This window comes from Chelonoidis abingdonii, chromosome 2, assembly GCF_003597395.2.
Source record: "Chelonoidis abingdonii isolate Lonesome George chromosome 2, CheloAbing_2.0, whole genome shotgun sequence".
Taxonomy (NCBI): domain Eukaryota; kingdom Metazoa; phylum Chordata; order Testudines; family Testudinidae; genus Chelonoidis; species Chelonoidis abingdonii.
This window is the reverse complement of record NC_133770.1, coordinates 165,112,662-165,130,861: the sequence shown is the minus strand read 5'-3', so window position 1 is coordinate 165,130,861 and position 18,200 is coordinate 165,112,662. Positions and strand designations below refer to the sequence as shown.

Sequence of the window (18,200 nt, the reverse complement as noted above, 5' to 3'; positions counted from 1 at the left end):
GAGAGGAAGAGAAAAGCCTTTGGGAGGGGAAGACACTTATTCCCCTTCCCACAAAGCACTCTACACACACAGTAACGGGCAGGAGGAGAGAGACATTATGCCAGCCAACAGAGTCTGAACCACTGTGCTGAACAAGCTTTTCCTTTGGGATCACAGACCCAATTAACTCAGGCGACGCCTTCCTCTAACTGGCTTTAGAGGTGGCAACTACCTGGTGGATTCTCCCAAGGAAGCCCCCTTCATAAGCAGGTCTGTGTTGTACCTGGTCCCTGAACTGATGGGGTAACCAGCCATCAGGCAGAGAGTGAATGGCATCTGTGTGTCCTGGAGTCTCTAACTTACAAATGCGAGGCCAAGTCCATTCCCCTCCTTTGCCCTTCCAAGGAGTTCGGTGTTCGGACTGTTCCCGAAGAAACCTCTCAGAGAGCAGGGCCTTTCCTGGACTCCCCAGCCCATCCAAGGGGGACGGCCCATGTTCCACCCAAATACCATCAGAGGTCTAACTCCACCATACTGAAGCCAGGAACCAGTGCTAAACCCCAACCCCACAAAGCCCTTTCATTCACGAGCACGAAAGGCCTCCAGCAATGAGAAATGGGTGATTGTGCCGATAGGTGCTACATGCCCAACAGAACGAGAGATGGGGCAAACTGCGCTCTCAGTGACAGTACATCTGCAGGTACCCCTGAGTGTGATTTTTGTCATCTGCCTGTGTAACACACGCATGCCTTAAACACATGTGGATTGTACATGCATTCTCACGCATCTGCACATGGCATCTGGGAGCAGAGTCACGGGGCCCGACAGGCATGTGGGCAGCAGGGATCCAGGCCCTGCCTCTTGCATGACAGTCTGCCTCTCTCTCTGCTCCAGCTGGGCCTGGAGGGAGTGGTGTCACCCTCTGCATGCAGTCTCAGCGGGAGGAAAGTGAGCAGAGCCTCTCGCCTCAAGAGCCTCCAGGCCAAAAAAATCTCCACGGGACTGCGCGGCCGGGGATTCCATTGCATTGACACAATGGGAATCTCTCCCCACAAAGCCACTCGGTCTGCCAGAGGCGGCTGTGGATTCGGAATTCGTCCTGGCAGCGAAGCATTCATGTGCTTTCTGACGGATAGATTTTAAGACCTGAAAGGAACGTTGTGATCATCGGGTCTCAGCTGCTGCATAACACAGGCCAGAGAATGCCACCCAGTCACTCCAGCGAATGGTCATCTTCACTGCACAGATGGGGACCTTAGACCCAAGAGATGTTGGGTAGGTTGCCTAGGGGCAGATCTTTCAGTGGGTCTGCTGGGCTCCTAACTCACTGGGGCACTTTTGAAAATTCCACCCAAAATGACTTGCCCAAGGTCCCACAAGGAGTCTGTGGCAGATCTGGGAACTGAACCCCGAGCTTCTGAGTCCTGCCCAAGGCCTTCACCCAGAACCGCCCTTCGTCTCATTACCCCAACCCTGCCCAGCTCCCACAGCCACCCACACCCAAAGAAATCGCTGCCTCCATCCCAGTGTGGTGGAAACACCGGAGCTGAAAACCCAGCATCCACCCATAAGGAGACTCACTCTCCTACTCTTACTTAGGATGGGTTGCTTTGCCTCTATCCCTGCCCTCAAGCAAAAAGCCTTCTGCTGTCAGTTACCCCCGAGAGCTCAGGTCTGGATCACGAAGGCAGAACGGGATCAGGGCACCAAGTGTTGGGGTAAGGCCAGCCTGACCCCTCCTGCCTTGCCCACTTCTCACTGGCCTGTCCTCACCAGGAGAAGGGAGACTCGAGCCCTGCTGCATCCACCAGGCAGTTACCAGATAGGACAGCAGGGACCTTTCCCCTGGGGGAAGCCGCGTCAGCACTCTACTGATGCGCAGGACGAGGCTGCTGTGGGATGCGCTGTCCCCTGGGCCGTGCTTCCCTTGGCAGGTCTGGAGGGGCCGGGTGGGAGGGAAGGGTCCCAGGCCAGCCTGCTCTGTACAGAATTGGGTGCTGATGAAAAATGAAACCACACTTTGTATGCATGGCTGCAGGGCCTCATTTGACTGGACTCCTGCCCTCTCTCTCCAGACCCTTTCCTGCTATTGACTCTTTGCGTTGTTTATTTACTCAGGGACAACCCCCACCCACCCATCCACAGTTTGGCTCCATAATGAAGCAGGGAGCAGGAGAGAGGAAGGGTGTTAGGGGAAGCTGTGCACCGGCTGGGACCAGCCTCAACTGCTTCCAAAGCCTCCTTGCCCCATCAGCACTGTCCCCTCTCCGAGGTGAGAACAAGCGATGGATTGAGGAGGGACGGAGGTATGGGCAGGGCAGACTTCAAAGATGGAAATATCCAGGAAGCCTCAGCAAGGGAAGTGACTTCCTCGCTCCCTGTTCCCCTCCCCGGGTTCCCCACCCAGGCTTTGCAGCCTGGTCCCAGAGCCCCTCTTCTCCCAGCTGGCCACATCTGCTCCTCACATACACACACGCTTGGCAGACCATGAAAGCAGAACAGTCCTCCTCCGGAGCAGGGACTCAGCTTTGGCTTGGGATGTCACAGGAACCCTCAAAGCAAGGAGTGCAGAAAGCTACCCAACCAAATGTTAACTCACAAGATTCCAACTTACAAGGCCTTTTGCTAAACACATTCACACTTCAATCTCCTGTGCAGGGGGAGTGGGAAAGGACCAGGCCTCTCTGCTCAGAAAAGACAAGAGAACAAAAATATTAAGGCTTTGAAGAGTGTAGACAAAGCAGCATCACAGGGAAGGCACCACAGCTCCAGCTGCCCCGGCTCTGGACACCTGAAAAGCCAAGCCATCCTCTATCATGAGAGGCAGCATGGTCCCGTGGACAGGGGATTGGGTTGGGAGTCTCTGTCCCCAGCTCAGCCACTCATCTACTGTGCGACTGTGAGCAAGGCATGGCCCCACCCATGCCTCAGTTTCCCCTCCCACCTTGTGTTGGTCTTGTCCATTCAGACTGTAAACTCTTCAGGGCAGGAATTGTGTGTCTGTTCAGCGCCCAGCATAAGGGGCCCAGATCTTAGTGGGGCCTCTTGGCACTAATACAATGTGAGTAATACCTAACACCACCATAAGCATGACAAAATTTAGCGTTTAATACAGTACGCGGGTGGGATGGCTTCTCATTCCCCGCCCTCCCCACCTCATCCTGGGAACACACTGCAGCCACACTACACATTTTAATTGGCTAATTGAGCGAGGGCTGGAAAAGTCTCTTTGGACAATGCGGGGATTAGGAATTAAAGCATTGAGTCAAATGGAAATAACTGGCAGCAGCCCAGTGGCAGGCGGGCTCAGGGCACTGGGCAGACAACATTGTCCACGGACAGTCACACCCAGGAGCACTTGACACAGATGTAGTGGCTGCTGGGGATTCCTCCGAGCCCAGAGAGCTGCAGCTTTTGTACAACACTTGACGCTCCCTAATGTGGAGTGTGTTTGGGGTTGTGTCAAAAACCTGTCGCGCAGAGTCTCCGAGAGGTTCCAGTGGTTTGAAGTTAATAGGACTTAATTGCTGGGTGCCAAGTCCTGCTGCAGCACCGTCGAGTCACTGCTGAGCGTCAACACAGGGGATTTTTTTAAGTCACGAAAGAGGAGCCAAAAGCAAAGAGGCCAGGTTGTTTTCTCAAGCCTGCTGGAATCCACTTGGATAAACAACGGCTCCAGAAACAGAGCGGCTAAAACAACAAACTTCCTATGGACCTCACCAAAAAAGGAGGTGGCGAGATGCTAGCCCCCCTCGGTCAGAGCGCGGTCGGCAGGATGGAGACGTGCAGCAGAAAGGCAAATACCATCAGATGGGAGCGCAGTAATAGAGGGGGAGGATTTATGCTTTGCTTTCTAAGTGTATTAATTTAAAGCACATGGCTCCAGAGCTGATGCGTTATGGGCCACTCCCGGAGGGGGAAGGGAGAACTCATCGGTTTGCACTGGATGGTCTAAACACGGGTTTCATGTGGGAGAAAGGTGCTAGGTTACAAGCCTCAGGAAGCAGCAGTGGTATCCCCCAGCATGCCAACTCCTCTGGGCCTACCCCCGACCGGGACAGATGATCTGTGCTGGCGGGCCAAAGGGGAGTCCTGTCGCCAGGGCACATTCCTTTCTGAGCCTCTCTCTGCAGAAACGGGTGGACGCTGCGCTGCCAACTGCAGGTTGGCCATTATGATCTGAAATGGGGGATCAGAAGCCACAGGTCACTAGGGTTTAGACTTGAACTAGTGAGGCAATGCCAAAAAAACTCCGCACCCCACTCTGGGTCCCCTGGTCCCACTATAGCTAAGGGCTAAAATCCCACTGGCCTCATCGTGAACAGGGGCAGACAAATAAATCCAGGCTGCCGCCCAGCCAGGGCATGACCAAGTGGCACCCCCTGACCTCACCTCCCAGCCAGCTCCTCCCTTTGTTTTCACAGGTTCAGGGCTCTTCCCTTCGCTGCGACATGCCCAGGGCGTTGTCTTGAGGCTCACGTCAAAGCAGGCTATTTTGGAGGCCTGAAAATTATTGTTCCAACACTTGCTTTTGTTAGAACAGGAAAAATAAAATCCCAGAGAGAGTGCGAAATGGCCAGTACGGCGCAGGCAGTAAGACTTCCCCTGACATATCAGATACCTGGGGGGGGGGGGGGGAGGGAGGGCTCCCTGCGCCAGCAGAGAATTGGCACGCTGCAGTGAGGTTTCCAGTATTGCCAAAACAATCAGGAGATTGGCTGAAAAAGCAGGAGATTTTTTTAAAACAATACAAACTGGGGGCTTATTTGCCTTCAGGATTCACTTTTACCAGCTTTTCGGCACAACCAAGAAAGCCAGAAAATTACGTGGGGGGGGGAGGAGAGAGAAAGAAAAGAAAGTTGAGATTCTCACGTAATCACCTGACTCCAGGAGATGGGGCTTTAAGAAAAGCAATCAAATATCTCAAAACTTGCAATCAAACAAGGACAGCGGGCAGCACTGGGTATCCAACCATGCTCGGAACCCTGGCAGAGGTCATCCCACTGGGAGGCTCCATACTCAAGTCTGTCTCTTTATGAACTATGCGAGGGAGCAGAGTATCCTGAGTCAGGACTCCAGGGTTCTTCTGCAACACACTTGCTGCATGCTCTTGGGGAGATCACCTTATCATTAGTGCTCAGTCCCCTTGCTCACAGTAAAGTCCTTGGACAGACTGAGATGAAAGGGGATGCTAAGGGCACAGTATTAGGTGTTTCAGCCCTCTATGCTCTGACAACGTCCGTCTGCCCTCCTATACCCTGCCTGCATTACAAACAGAGTCATGGCTGAACACGGTCTTGTTCTCGCCTGTGTGGAAAACACAACCTCCGAGACGCCTGTTGCCGCCCAGCCAGTAACCAGCAGCTAAGAGGGGCTGAGGTGTTTCTCCGGTCCTGCAGCACTTGCCTACATCTTGTGCCTCTTGTTAAGGGAAAGGTGATCCAGATGTGCCCAATTCGGGGGAGGAAGGCGAACAGGTTTTATGTGGCGGCAGGTTTACACCAGGCTCGGGCCTGGACTGCTCATTTGGACAGCTGCTCGTTCCTCAGACGAAAGCAGTAACGCGTGGCGCTGGGGCAGCTCCTAAAGCAAGAGGGTGAGGAAGGGGGAACCTAGACTGTTCATTATCAATAGACCCTATAAAAACAGGATCAGTGGCCATGTCATTCATGCCCCTAGAAGGAGGAAGAGTTGAAATGAAAGTTAGGAACAAGAACAAAACAAAAGAGAAAAGAGTAGGGGAGCAGAGGTGCAAATGGCCTGGAGCCTTCACCATGCCAATGGCTCTCAGGCCCCATGACCCCCCTGAGCCGTCCCTCTCACACGCTGCTTTGCAGAGCACTCCCTGCAGAAAGCTCTGCGCCAACACATGCTGATGGCTGGATCCAGCATGCAACCCTCGGCAAGCTCCCCAGTGCTAGAGAAGTACAAGGGGATGCTAATTCTTATTGCACAACAGGTTCTGTGCTTGGAGCATGGGCCTCGTTCTCTGTCTTGCCTCCCACCTGGCCCCTATGGCCCATGCCGTGCTGCTCTCAGATTCCCTTCCCGGCTCTATTGCTGGCAAAGAATTGGGACCAGCCAGCAGGCAGCTAGCCACCCCACTTGCCGCTGATTCTAAGACAACAGTCCTTGGTTTTGAGCATTGTGTTAAGAAGAGAGTGAAAAAAACACTCATGTCTGCCTGTGTCAGGCCACTGATGGCCTCCAGCACTCCTTGCAGGCACACCTTCCTATTTAACTGCCCACTCGTTTCAAAAAGCAAACTGCCTCCTGGTTCAGAGAGAAATAAAACCGTGTGCAGGAAAGTCCCATGTGTGCGTAGGACTGAGGGATGCTTGCAGAGACATGCGGAGAGGGTGTAGATCTCTCTAGGAACGGACAGCGGCTAAGTGCTGTCTAAGCTAAGTGCTGTCTGGCTCACACTCCACCCCATCACTGACCTGTCCTGAGGTTTTCCAGGCCTGGCTGGCAGCAACAGGTGTCCTGAGCAACCTATGGAAACCCTCCTGCTTGGCCTTAACATCACTTTAATTTACTCCCTTTGCCACACAAACCTGGAGCACAAAGCGTCAGCTGCCAGCTCACATTTCAGGAGCTCGGACAGAGCCACAGCAGATCTTGGGAGAGGGGAGGAGAACACCACAGCAAAGCCAGCTGTCCTCTGCAGCTGTCCCCAGAAGCTTCTAACAGGACGATACCGAGGCAGGGCCTGGGGCTCAAGCTGCGCATTTCAGGGTGGCTTAGGAATGGCGCTGGTGCAGCCATTGCCAGAGGGATGAGGTCATTTCTAAATTATGTGGGACACAGCAGTAAAATAAGGAACAGCCAATATTTTCAGCCAAAGTGGATCAAAGTAGAACTCCTGGTGATGGGCAAGAAATTCACTAGCTACATGAGCCCTGAACTCAAGAGGTGCTAGAGGACTATCAGGGTGCTGCTCAATCTCTTACAGCAAGGTGTGTTATCGACAACATGCTCTCCAGCGCATCACCTTATGACCAAATGCCCCATGAAATAAACTTGCCACTGCTTCCCCTTGGGAGGCTGATCCCCAGCTTAACACATCAACCCTTCCTCCCATTACTACCAAGCTTCTGCATCCGAGATGTTCTTGCCCTAAGCAGCCTGCATCATGCTTCGGGGCAAGTCACGCACAGGGACTGACAGCAAACGCAACATGACCCATGCAGGGCGTAGTTCCATGAGAGAGGGAAGCAGCAGAGGCATTCACTCAGTTGGATGTACAATGAACAAATGGGCACAAGACGCTGCTGGAACGGGGCAGCCAGCTCCCCTTTTCAATCCAACCCAGAGATTACGCACTAGATTACAGCTAAAGGGATTTCCCTGGCGGATACGGAACAAATGATTCAGCCCTTTCCAGCAGCCGCCCTTGCACAAGTGCAGTGCCTGTGCACCCACCTCTCCTTTAGGGGAGCAGGAATCCTCTTGCCATGTTCTGCAGCAGCCCTGTACATTGCTGCAACAAGACCCAAGGTGGAAGAGCGAGTCAGAGGCCGATGGCTGAGCCTGCTCTGAGCTGAACCACTAGGAACTGCACTAGCTGCTGCCGGGAACCTAAGATGTAAACAAGCAAAGGCTCTTGGAGAGTCACCTTGAGAATATCAATATAATCCTCCAGGCCCTCCATGCACCAAAGGAAACAAGAGTCATTAGCTGCTAGTCCTCTCCCATTTCCCCGGAGCCATGTGTGAATGCCACCTGGCGCTGCGCTGCACTGGAGGAGAAATGACTTCACATCAGCACCCAGGAGAGCCTACTGCTGGTGAGAAGAAGAGCTCCCCTGGACTCCGCCACAACTGGCTGAGCTGGACGTAGAGGTTCTCTCACTCCAGGCCTTACGCTGGCCCTTTGCCCAGGGCGAGCAGCATGCCAGGGGACTGGCCTTCCAGGAGAGAGAGAGACCAGGCTGGCCCTCTCCTTGCCTGGACCACAACCTAAGAGGCAGCTGATGATTTGCTGGCCCAGCCTCCTCCCAGTGTTCACGTCACAGAAGCCAAATACCTGGCACCTTGGCTCCCGAGAGCTGGAATGAGTCTGTCAGCCAAGAGTCTCTGGGGGAGGTGGCCAAATTGATGTACTGTGCAGACAGAGATGTCTTACCCCCTCTCACACACTAACCAAGGCCTGGGTAGTGGTTTGGTTTTGGACACCGCTCATTTTCAGCCCTTGTTCAGGTGCCAGCACCCACTGATGGACCCAGCACCAGCGAAAGCCCCTGTGGCTCAACCTGGCCCTTTCTGGTCAACAGCATGATCGGGTGTGGCCCACCAGCACTTCCCCAGGCCAGACCTAGGCAGTGTCACACCGTGAGGGCACAGCTCAAAGGGGCTAGGAAGGGCAGAGGAAACCCCCGGTCCATATCCATTCAAAGCACCACTGCGTGCTGCAAAGTAGGATGCACTCTCCGCACGCCAGGCCCTCCACCTGCAGCAGTGAGGAGCTGGGCTACAGACCAACTCAGCCCGGCAGCTTCTACAGAACACGGCCATTACTCAGCCCTCTCAGGGAACCCCCACAGCCTGCTCTGCCAGAGCGCCGGGGGGCAAACACAAGCCTGGGAAGCTACAGGCTCTACCTGCCTTGGAATGCTCTGCAGATGCTCACTCCCGCCAGCCCATCATGCTCACACCAGGGATGATCAGAAACACATGGGGAAGGAGCAGCTGCTCTGGGGCGAAAGTCAACATCCTCCCAATGCTGGGATGGGAGGGGAGCTTCCCATTGGGCACCCACACAGGCATCCTTCACTCGCGGGGTCTATTCCCAGCCCGGCCACTACCAGCTGTGGGTCCATGGGTGAGTCACTTCTCCTCCCCATCTGCAGAACAGGAACGGCAGCACTGACCTACTTTTGTGAAGCTCTGAGATCTATCTTTCATACTTATCTGATGCACTATCCTCACTACACCCCTGTGAGGTAGGGCAGTGCTGTTTTCCCCCATTCTACGGAAGGGAAATGCAGGCACACAGAGGCTAACTGATTTCCCCAAGATCACACAAGGAACTTGTAAGAACATAAGAACGACCATATAGGGTCAGACCAATAGTCCAGCTAGCCCAGTATTCTGTCTTCTGACAGTGGCTGCTGCCAGATGCTTCAGAGAGAATGACCAGAACAAGCAATTATCGAGTGATCCATCCCCCGTCGTCCAATCCCAGCTCTAGCAGAGGCTAGGGACCACTCAGAGCATGGGGTTGCATCCCTAGCGATTGATGTACCTATCCTCCATGAATTTATCCAATTCTTTTTTGAACCTAGTTATACTTTTGGCCTTCACAACATACCTTGGCAATGAGTTCCACAGATGGATGATGCTTTGGGTGAAGAAGTACTTCCTTTTGTCTCTTTTAAATCTGCTGCCTACTGAAATCATCAGGTGACTCATCATTCATGTGTTATGTGCAGGGGTAAATAACACTTCACTGTTCACTTTCTCCTCACCTTTTGTGATTTTACAGACCTCAATCATGTCCCCTGTTAGTTGTCTCTTTTCAAAGATGAACAGTCCCAGTCCTTTTAATCTCTCCTCATATGGAAGCCATTCCACACCCCTAATAATTTTTTGTTGCGCTTCTCTGTGCTTCTTGCAATTCTCATATCCTTTTTTTGAGACAGGGTGACGAGAACTGCATGCAGTATTCAAGGTGTGGGTCTATCATGGATTTTAGCATTACGATATTTTCAGTCTTATTATCTATCCCTTTCCTAGTGGTTTTTAACGTAAATTTAGCTTTTTGGACTGCTGCTGCACACTGCATGGATGTTTTCAGAGAACCATCCGATTGACTCCAAAATCTCTTGTGAGTGGTAACAGCTAATTTAGACCCCAACATTTTGTATGTATAGTTGGGATTATGTTTGCCAATGTGCATTCCTTTGCACTTATCAACACTGAATTTCATCTGCCATTTTGTTGCCCAGTCACGCAGTTTTGTGAGATCCCTTTGTAACTCTTCACAGTCTGCTGTGGACTTAACTATCTTCAGTAATTTTGTATTGTCTGCAAACTTTGCCACCTCAGTGTTCACCCCTTTTTCCAGATCACTTATGAATATGTTGAACAGCACAAGTCCCAGTACAGATCCATGGGGGACCCCACTATTTATCTCTCTCTACTATGAAAACTGATCATTATTCCTACCCTTTGTTCCCTGTCTTTTAACCAGTTCCTGATCCATTAGAGATCCTTCCCTTTTATCCTATCACTGCTTACTTTGCTTAAGAGCCTTTGGTAAGGATCTTGTCAAAGGCTTTCCACTATGCACGCTTGATCACCCTTGGCCACATGCTATTTGACCCACTCAAAGAAGTCTAATAGATTGGTGAGGCATGATTTCCCTTTATAAGAGGCACACTGACTCTTCCCCATAATACTGTGTACATCTATGTGTCTGATAAGTCTGTTATTTACTATAGTTTCAACCAATTTCCCAGTACTGAAACAGCCTGTAATTGCCAGGATTGCCTCTGGAGTATGTTTAAAAATTGTCATTACATTAGTTATCTGCCAGTCACCTGGTACAGAGCTGGCTCAGCTATAGTCACCTCTTGGACAGATCCTGTGTGTCACTTAGGACTAAATCAAGAATTCTCTCTCCTCTTATGGATTCTAGGACTAGCTGCTCCAAGCAGCAGTCATTAATGGGGTCTAGAAATTTTATCTCTGCATCCTGTCCTCAAGTGACATGTTCCCAGTTAACATAAGGATAGCTGAAATCCCCTGTTATTGTTGACTTTTTGTTTTTGTAGCCTCTCTGATCTCCCTGATCATTTCACAATCACAGTTTCCCTCCTGGTCAGGTGATCAACAGTATATTCCTACGGTTACACTCTTATTGTTCAGACCCACTGAGGTTGATCCCAGAGAGGGGTCACGACAGTTGCTGGCCAAGACATTTCCTAACAAAATGGAAGCTTGTTCAAATACACATATAATACCCCTCCTTCAAAGACCAGCCTTCCTCACACTCACCTCAAAGGGGTCTAACAACTTTGGCCTGCTCCACAGACGTGTCCTCTTTACACCTGGGGCAGGCACTGGAAGCCGAGGAGGAAGCCGGCAGAATGAGCCCTCACGTCCACATGTGCTCTACCATGCAATCTTCTTAGTTCCAGTTCCCTAGCCTTGCCATGATTAAATCAGCGTACGAGCCTCCAGAGTCTCTCTGCCTTTGGGAGACGATTTTTTCAAAGAGAAGAAGGCGGGAGAAGGAGGAAAAAAGCTGCCACAACTGCAACCCAATAAATAACAAATAAGAGGCTGAAAAGGGTTTCAGAAAGAAACCATCTGCGAGGCCCAGGATAAACAGTCTCAGCGAGGGCAGTTCAAGTAGAACTGGAAATTGGTCATAAGTCGAAACCCTATATTCCCCCAGACAATATGCAATTTTGGTGCAATCAAGCTGTGCGCAGAAATGAGGCCTGCTCTAGAATTCCACATCTGGAAGAGGTTTGGACTCCTGCGTGTGTAACAGCAGGGTTGGCTGTGGCCTAACACGGGTATCTGTGTCTTGTTAAGAATACAGTACTTTTTCCATTAGGCTATTAGCACAGAGGTCAGTCCAAGGGGGTGGGAATTAAAACCTTATTAATACAGGTCTGAAAGGGCCCCGTCACCTCGGAGCGCCTTTGGACGAACATCAGAAATGGCATGAGAGGCAGAACTGCATTCTCTCTTCACTCACATCCCCCAGATGGGGCGATGTGCGGCCAGACTGAGCAGAACCCCATGTATGGGTGTGCTGGACTTTATAACAGAGCAGCGGCATTCACACCATAAACTATGGCTGCAAAAGAGGTACCATTAGAAGCCCAGTTTTTGATACACAAATATCAATCAAGTCTGGTTGCTCCTGGATGATCTCACTCACAAAACCCTCAAAGAGTCTTCTCATGCATCTCCACTACCATGTACGAGAAAGGGCAGGGAGGAGAGAGAGAAACTCTGCTTCACTGGGCTCACCTGCTTGAAATCTAATGCACGGCAGTCAAATTGTGAAACCAGATTTTTATTTCCAAAGTTATCAACATTTGCAATAGTAACGTAGGCATGGACCATCATGAGCAGACAAGCGGTTTCCCTAGAGAAGTTCTGGGAAACTCACAACTTGGGCCATTTCAAATAAGTGACCCATACAGGAAGAATGCATTTTAGGGAACCCTCCAGCCCTGTCCCTAAGGAAAGGAAAACAGTCTGGCGAGCCTAGGGTGTTTCTTCCATTACTAATCCACAAGGCTGCAGCTTGGATAATGGCTCTTTGTGCCAACCAGAGTAGCTGTAAAAGCCCCAAAACATGCCACAGACCAGCTCATATGGCACACACAAACACATATGTGTGCACCAATACATGCATGTATGCAAGGGCAGGTGAGAGACAAACATAAACAAGTGCTAACTGGCAACTTTGTTCATACTGCACTAGGATATTAGTGGTCTAATATACCTTCCCCCTTGTACACTTCCCCCAGCATGTGACCGTGCCTGACCTTGGGTCGTGGGTGCTAGAGAAGAACATTAGCCGAGGCAGGTTTCTAATGGCTGCATGCTGAAGAAATTGCTTTTTTTTGCAATAACAAAGCACAAAAGCTCTAACCAGAGCCAACAACATCCCATACCTGCAGCTGTTCCATTTCCTTAGAAACCGACTCCAGGTGATGGAGTTGCTTTGGCAAGAGGACGGAGCCAAGCCATGCAGAATGGCGTGCTAAGACAGCTGTGGCTATTTAAGACTTGACCCTGCGAGATACTGAGCAACTTCGACTTCCACAGCCTTCAATGGGACTGGAGGGTGCTGGGCACTTTGTAGGATCAAGCCCTTAGCTATGCTGCTCCCCTGGAGTGCAATGGTCTGTACAGAGCCTCCCGGGCACAATGTGAGGACTTCAATCAAATGGCAGAGCAGACAATCCCCACTACTCAGCATCCCCGGTTCTCGGCAAATCAGGCCTCTTCCTTTGCCAGAGACACTCCACCACATGGAGTTAATTTCTGTAGTTAAACATCTGCTGGCATTTCACTGGTTTAGCTTCTATCTATTTGCGTAGCACCGATCCCCACGGGGGAGCTGGATGGAGAGAAAACGAGCTGTACTTTGTCTAAACAGAAGGCTTTTCATGAGCATCAGCCATGCATTATAGACACGGCAGGAAAATACAAAACGTGGATTCTGATCCTCTCATCCACATCACTCGTGCCACTATGGAAAGAGGCTGCGGTTTAATCCATGGAGGTCAACCCTGCAACACCTGATGGAAGGATGTAGAGGTGGCTCTGCCTCTGTGCCTGGTTCTCTCTAACCCTGGTTTCCATTACTGGACACATTCACATGGAAACAGGACCTTGGATGCACTGGCTCTTATCTAACACTGCTGCTTATTTCCCCCATGCCTTCCCTCTGGCTGTGGTGGGGAGAACTGTGATACCAGCGAGGAGTCTCACTTGAGGGGTGAATAAGCAGCTGCGACTGCTGAGACTCTGAAGCCACAAAGATCTTGGCTCCATCAAACATCCCTAGTGGTTTAAAAGAAAAAGAGAGAGAGAGAGAAACTCAAAAACACAAACCATCATGGCTTTTACAATATCACAGGCCATGTTCTGGCTGCGGGTGATGCACACGCATGGGTGCTCCCCACTCTGGCTGCAGCTCAAACATGCTGGTCTCCCCCAACTTCCACAGGGAGGCAGAACAGCAGAGGAGCGATGCACGGTGGGGCAGGGAGCATGCTCCATGTGTTTTAGCACGTACCACCCTGACCAGGGCCCATGCACCCCTGTGCCATACCGGTTACATCACTTTCTGGCAGGAAAAACTTGCTTGGGCACAGAAGCTAGACAGAATTAGTGCTGGTCGTTCAGGCCTAACGTGTCCCTGTATTCTGGCCAGACCTGAAGACGACTAGAATTAGGGCCCTACTTTTAAGTGCCAAGTGTTATTGTTATTGTTCTAAACAAAATGTACCCAAACATTTCCCATGAAAAATCAGCTGCTCTACAACTTTATCTAAAGAGTCTCTCCTGCAGAGTTACTCAGGAGCTTTGCCCATAGATCTTCCCCTGTCAGATCCTTCAGGATGGGTTTGAAGTGCAACTATTTTTTCAGCAGTACCACTCATTGAGAAATAGACATTAGTCATGTTGCTTAATGCAGGACTGGAAGGCGTTCAGATACGACAGTGATGAGAGCAGCGTGAATACCTACAGAGAATGGAACGGATACCCTGTGATTCTCAAGGGCCAACTGCTGCTTTCCTACTTTAAATCCAACGGAAGACCAAGCCACTACGCCCTCGTAATCTAAACGGGTCGCTCATCAACTAGAAGCCTCTGGTTTTGATTTTTCCATCTGGAAAAGGTTTAGAATAAATCACGTTTAGTGTTGGACACTAAAGTCTGGGGTCACTGAATATTTGTAGCTTTCTGCCTGTGTTTGTCAGTTTCATGTCAGCTTTGAGTGGTGCCTCTTAATGTCCATTGTATGGTCAATCAGGCTTTGCTACTTTGCATTGCGTGCTGTCTCTGTATAACCCTATCAGCAAATGAGCTTCTCCCTCCGAGAGCCAAATTACTGAAAATTAAGTAGCAAATTAACTAGCAATGTTAAATCAGTGAAAGACAGACTTCAAAATGCCCTTTCTGCTTTCACCATCCCCGCCACTCAGTGCGGTTTGGTTCTTTCCTCCTATACAGCATTTCAGCAGCAAATAAAGTCCGTTAGCCACACATCCAAGTCCCAGTTCAGCAAAGCATCAAAGCATGTGTTTGTGTGTTTTGTTGAATAAGGCTGGACTACTGCATCAGGGCCCTAGTGCACATTTGGAAGAGACAGGGATGTAAATTGAAAAAACTATAAAAATAAAAAGCCGTTTTCTCTGGGAAGTGAGAAGAGTGATCAGATGTCTTAACAGAATTTCTGAGTTATGTATGGTGGTAATTAAAGGAGAGAGTAGATTACATATGGCAGGTATCACTGTTAATTATGAAACTCACTGGTTTTATTGTTTTGGGACTATTTACAGTGGTATTATTGAAGTTACATCTTTTCGTGTTGTCTTTGTGGGAAGATTTTCACATTGCCAAAATAGGTTATCTATGTGTATACACACACGCAGGCGCACCCACTGGCCAAGATTTCCAAAAAGGACTAGAAAATCTGGATACTTCATTTTTCAGGGACCCAGCTTGAGATCTCTGAAAGGGACCTGGTTTTCAGAAAGCCCTGAACACCCACACTCTGAGAATCAGACCCTTTTAAAGTGATACAAGCTGGGCACATGAAATCACTACTTGCTTTTGAAAATCTTAGCCAATATGTCAAGTATGCTAGAGCACAGGCTAAAAGATGGCCGGGGGGATAAAATGTACTTTATGAACAGAACCCCAAACGTGTCAGGCACCAGAGTGCAGTAGACTTGCTTGCTAGAGTAACCCCACCCTTTCTGAACTTGAATGATCCGCACAGCCACTGCATGCACATGTCATGGCTTTAAAAACAAAATTCCTTATTTTGTAATTAAAAAACAAACTGATAAGTACACCACCACTACATACTAACAGCCTTAACAAAAATTGACGCAAGAGTAAATCCAAACCAGAGTTAAACACAGAACAAGAACATTGCTTGGCTTTTTAAAAATGGCTCCACTGCCTATATGCTGGAGCTCAGAAAACATGCCCCAGTCCTACAAACACTTATGCAAGTGCTTGACTTTATGCACTGCAGATAGTCCCGTTGACTTCAATAGGACAATTCACAATGCATAAAATGAAGCACACACCTGCAGGTGCAGGGACTCAACGCATATGTTTAACATCACACCCTGTGAGCAGTCCCAGTGAACCCTGCTTATTGTCTGTATGGCTAAGCAAGTGAAAAAGCCTTGGCAGGATCAGGCTCCAGATGAGCATAAAGTAATATTAACATTGCCTCAACTGACAAAGTGGGGTTCCGAGGACTTTTAAGACAAGTTTCAACTGTGAGACCTCTTCTGTGCATACAAACCACTGAAAATCAAGTGTTACAATGAAAAGACAGATGGAACTTTTAAAAACTTTCCCTAATTTACATTGTCAGATCAAACTGAGGGAAAGGGAGCTATTTTAAGAAACCTGTGCCTTATTATTTCCAGTGGAAACAGTTGTTTTCAAACAAAAGCTTTCTGTGTAAAGCCCCAGATGTTGCCAAAGGAAAAGGTGGAAATGAAACTGACTATAAACCAAAGTGAAACTGATTTCACTGATTTTCAGGCCAGGCCTGCACTAGGAACTTTTGCTAGTACAGACCAGCAGGAAACGGCACCCATCCTGATTCAAGCCCCACTGAAATCAATGGGCCTCTTTCTACTACCATCAGTGGACTCTGGATCAGGCCCACAAAGAGAATTTTGTTTTACAGTCGTGACCATGCCTATCTAGCCACTTCCATTCTTCCAGTCTTCTTGAAGACTCTGTCTGACCTGAAACGAACAGGGCTGAGAATGGACAGACCGTATTCTGGTGAGTGGTGCTAATGAAGTCAGTGGAACCACTGGCCTGAGCACAGACTGTGAGACTGGGCCCAATGAGCACACCAAGAGTGGCACACTTGGAAGTCGACAAGACCAAGACACAGTTGGAGCCCGAGTTGCTGCCCGTGGGTTTTCTGTCCTTCCTGCCTGGTGCCTTCTTCCATGTCACTGATGTTCTAGGAACGGCCCCCCACGCCCTGGCTGTGCTTACGCAAATTTCCCACTGGTGCACACTCTGCCATTGGGTGCATTCAGACCTCATGGTGGCTAGAACTCTGACAGCACCAGCTTCCATTGTCACCCCCTGGGTACAGCTGTGATGATGGGAGATCCTAGGAAATCATGTCTACTGATGTACAGACGAGGTCTCTGTGTGCAAGGCTCCCACGTACAGCCTCTTCAATTCACCTCACCACCAGCACAAGTGGGCCCTAATCCCGCAACCGAAGTCATCATCATCCCAATCACATGCCTGAATTCTCAGCCCCCTTCTTTCCCCGCTCCCCCAAGGCAGGGGCCTGGGCCGGTCATTATGTGGTTTGGAAGCGGTGCCTGCTTCCAGCCCTCAACAAACAAACAACACTTCCCACCATCCCCTCTGGCCACGGAGCGCTGGACCCTGGATTCCAACAGCCCAGCAGAGTTTACACACAGGAAAAACGTCTGGCCTAAGGGAAGCGAAGTGACTGGTGGAAAAAAGGGAGATGTATGTGAGAGTTTGGGGGGGGGGGCAAGCGGAGGGGCTGGCAGAAGGAGAACTTTGGGGGTGTTGGGAGCAGTCACTGGGAGGTACTGGGTGAGGTGTTGGGGGAATGCAGAGAGAGGCACAGGGGTAGGCAGAGGAATCATTCTGGGTGTGTATGGGGCAGGTAGGGGGAATCAGGGTGGGTGCTGGGGGCAGGCAGGAGAGATCGGTGGCTGTTCAGGCAGTAGTTCTCAAACTTTTGTACTGGTGACCCCTTCACACAGAAGACCTCTGAGTGCAACCCCCCTTATAAATTAAAAACACTTTTTTAAAATACATTTAACACCATTATAAATGCTGGATGCAAAGCAGGGTTTGAGGTGGAGGCTGAAAACTCAGGACCCTCCATGTAATAACCTCATGCCCCCTGAGGAGTCGACCCCCAGTTTGAGAACCCCTGTGTTAGAGGGATGGTGGGTGCTGGGGAGCAGGTAGATAGGGGCTGGATGTGGGGTTGGCAGGGGGACTCTGGGTGCGTAGAGAGCAGGTATGGGGGGGATTCATGCTGCGGGCAGGCAGGGGGAATCCGCGGCTGTTAGGGGTACGGACAGTGGGTGATGGAGAACCAGATAGGGGGCATTGGGTGCTGGACGAGGCAGCGGGAACCAGGGGCTGTTGGGGTGGGGGGTCCCGGCAGCCGGGACTGTCGCTGTCCACCCGCCCCCTGCGCCCCCAGCGCTCAGCCCAGCCCGCGCTCGCTACTCACAGGGTGACCGTGGTGTTGGGCAACAGGCGGGGGTCGGGCGGCTCAGGCAGCTCCTCGGCGCTGCAGATCACCTTCCTGCGGGCCGCGCCGGGCAGGCCCAGCCCCTTGGGCCGCTCCCCCACGCACTTGCAGCGGGGGGTCTGCGCGGGGCAGCTACGGGCGCCCCCCGCGCACAGCCAGGCGGCCAGGCAGAGCAGCCCGGCCGCGCAGCGCATCCTGCGGGGTGGCCCCGAGCCCAT

The 18,200-nt window shown here is 50.8% G+C and overlaps 1 protein-coding gene across 1 annotated transcript in view; it reads right to left on the bottom strand.

The window, feature by feature from the left end:
• ADGRA2 (adhesion G protein-coupled receptor A2) overlaps window positions 1-18,200 on the bottom strand; it is a 145,197-nt gene extending 126,997 nt beyond the window's left edge. Inside the window, exon 1 of the mRNA XM_032773991.2 lies at window positions 17,962-18,200. Within this exon, the coding sequence (XP_032629882.1) occupies window positions 17,962-18,200 (239 nt within the window). The remainder of the gene's footprint in view (window positions 1-17,961) is intronic.